Source organism: Atta colombica, unplaced genomic scaffold, assembly GCF_001594045.1.
Source record: "Atta colombica isolate Treedump-2 unplaced genomic scaffold, Acol1.0 scaffold61, whole genome shotgun sequence".
NCBI classification, from domain to species: domain Eukaryota; kingdom Metazoa; phylum Arthropoda; class Insecta; order Hymenoptera; family Formicidae; genus Atta; species Atta colombica.
In genome coordinates this window covers 235,119-236,750 of record NW_017259552.1, presented here as the reverse complement: position 1 = coordinate 236,750, position 1,632 = coordinate 235,119, and the positions used below count along the sequence as shown (strand labels likewise).

Sequence of the window (1,632 nt, the reverse complement as noted above, 5' to 3'; positions counted from 1 at the left end):
ATTAATATATTATATATTAATATATTAATATATTAAAATATATTAATATATTAAATGTATTAAAATTTCGCTCTTGTTGTTGATTAATGTTTATTTATACACTATTTTTCACTATTACTTTTATTTAGATAACCGAATAGAACTACCGCGGCGACGTATGAAGTTCTTTCATTTGTGGCTGAGGAAATTATGGATACTATCCGCTGTTGATAGAGTATTTTATGGACTAGTGCTATATACGTTATATTTTGCCGTCGGTAAGTGAGTAAATACATCGGGAAAATGTATAAAATTAGCATCAGTATACTGAATTGATTATGAATTTAACAAAATATTGGAATATTATATTATTCCAAAAATATTAGGCATAACTAATGATGTTTGATCATTCTATCGTTACTTATATTGTACATTTAATCTTTATATTGTACATTTAATTGATTAATCTTATATCGTAGTCTTATAAAATTAATTTAATGAACTATAAATTCAAGGTCCATGGACCATGGGAGAAATAATTGAAGATCACACAGGTGTAATTTTTGTGTGGGGAACATTCATCGGAAACATGTATTTACCAGGCGGCTTAACTTATGCTTATGGATTCCTTCAGTTACTGTGTTTCCATTTGCCTCTTACAATAATTTTAGCGCATCACATTGATCGTAGGTCCGTGATATTGCAATAATAACATTGGTTGCATTCAGCAAATTCAATTGTGTAACCGTTTTATGATTGTTGAGATAGGATCATTCTTCTAGATCTAAATAATTCAATCAGCATGAAGAAAACTTTCAATAGTTCCAAAATAAATATTCTGCTAAATGCAGCCATTGTTATGATGATGAAAAAATTTTCTGAAGCTAAATTATCCATGTTTCAGATTACGAGATGCTGAATGTCCTTCGCGAGTCTTGTCAAAATTCCATACAATTTGGCGATTTTTACCAATTTTAATAATAATCTTATTACAATTTGTTCTGGGCTATTTCTTATATCTAGAATATGGTACAACAGCAATATTACTATGTCCATTACGAACGGGAAGTATTATTGTAGCAGCAGCACTATCTTATTCTATTGCCACAATGCCGGTTTCATGCTTAAAGTTTGTATTAATATTTACATTACGATATGTTGTCTGTATGCAGAGCTGGACATGTATTTGAAATACATTTTATTAAAAACACAGTATTTGCAATACAATGTATTTTGTATTTTATATTTAAAATCGGAAGATTAAAAATTTTTGTATTTTGTAATTCAAATAATAATTGATTGTCAGTATTTGAAATACAAAATATAAAATTTAAATTTTATTTTCCCATGAAATATAAAATATTTTCATGTATTTCATTGAAATTCAAAATTGTCTTATAAATACTGTTTTGTAAATAAAAATATTTTAAATACATGTTCATCCTGTCTACATGATATGGATATGTAATTGTGTATTTTTTAAGGTCTGCTGCATCTGTATGGTGTACTAATGGAGTTATTGATAATAATAATGCAATTCAATAAGAATGATAGCAAAATAACACAATAGAAATGTTGGTAAGCTAATATTTCATTAAAACATTGAAGTTAATTATTAACAGATTTATAAAGAGAAGTTTTAAATGTATTCTA

At 26.8% G+C, this 1,632-nt stretch overlaps 1 protein-coding gene across 4 annotated transcripts in view; it reads left to right on the top strand.

Moving 5' to 3' along the window:
- The window catches only part of LOC108692127 (transmembrane protein 62-like), an 11,650-nt gene extending 10,071 nt beyond the window's left edge, over window positions 1-1,579 (top strand). For 2 of the 4 annotated variants that reach the window (XM_018200278.1, XM_018200276.1), the window contains exons 11-14: window positions 129-257; window positions 495-669; window positions 884-1,108; window positions 1,464-1,524. In XM_018200278.1, coding sequence (XP_018055767.1) covers window positions 129-257; window positions 495-669; window positions 884-1,108; window positions 1,464-1,524 — 590 coding nt within the window. Of the gene's footprint in view, window positions 1-128; window positions 258-494; window positions 670-883; window positions 1,109-1,463 lie in introns of those variants that run through there. The other 2 variants (XM_018200277.1, XM_018200279.1) reach the window with 2 other exon arrangements.
- The last annotated feature ends 53 nt before the right edge of the window (window positions 1,580-1,632 follow it).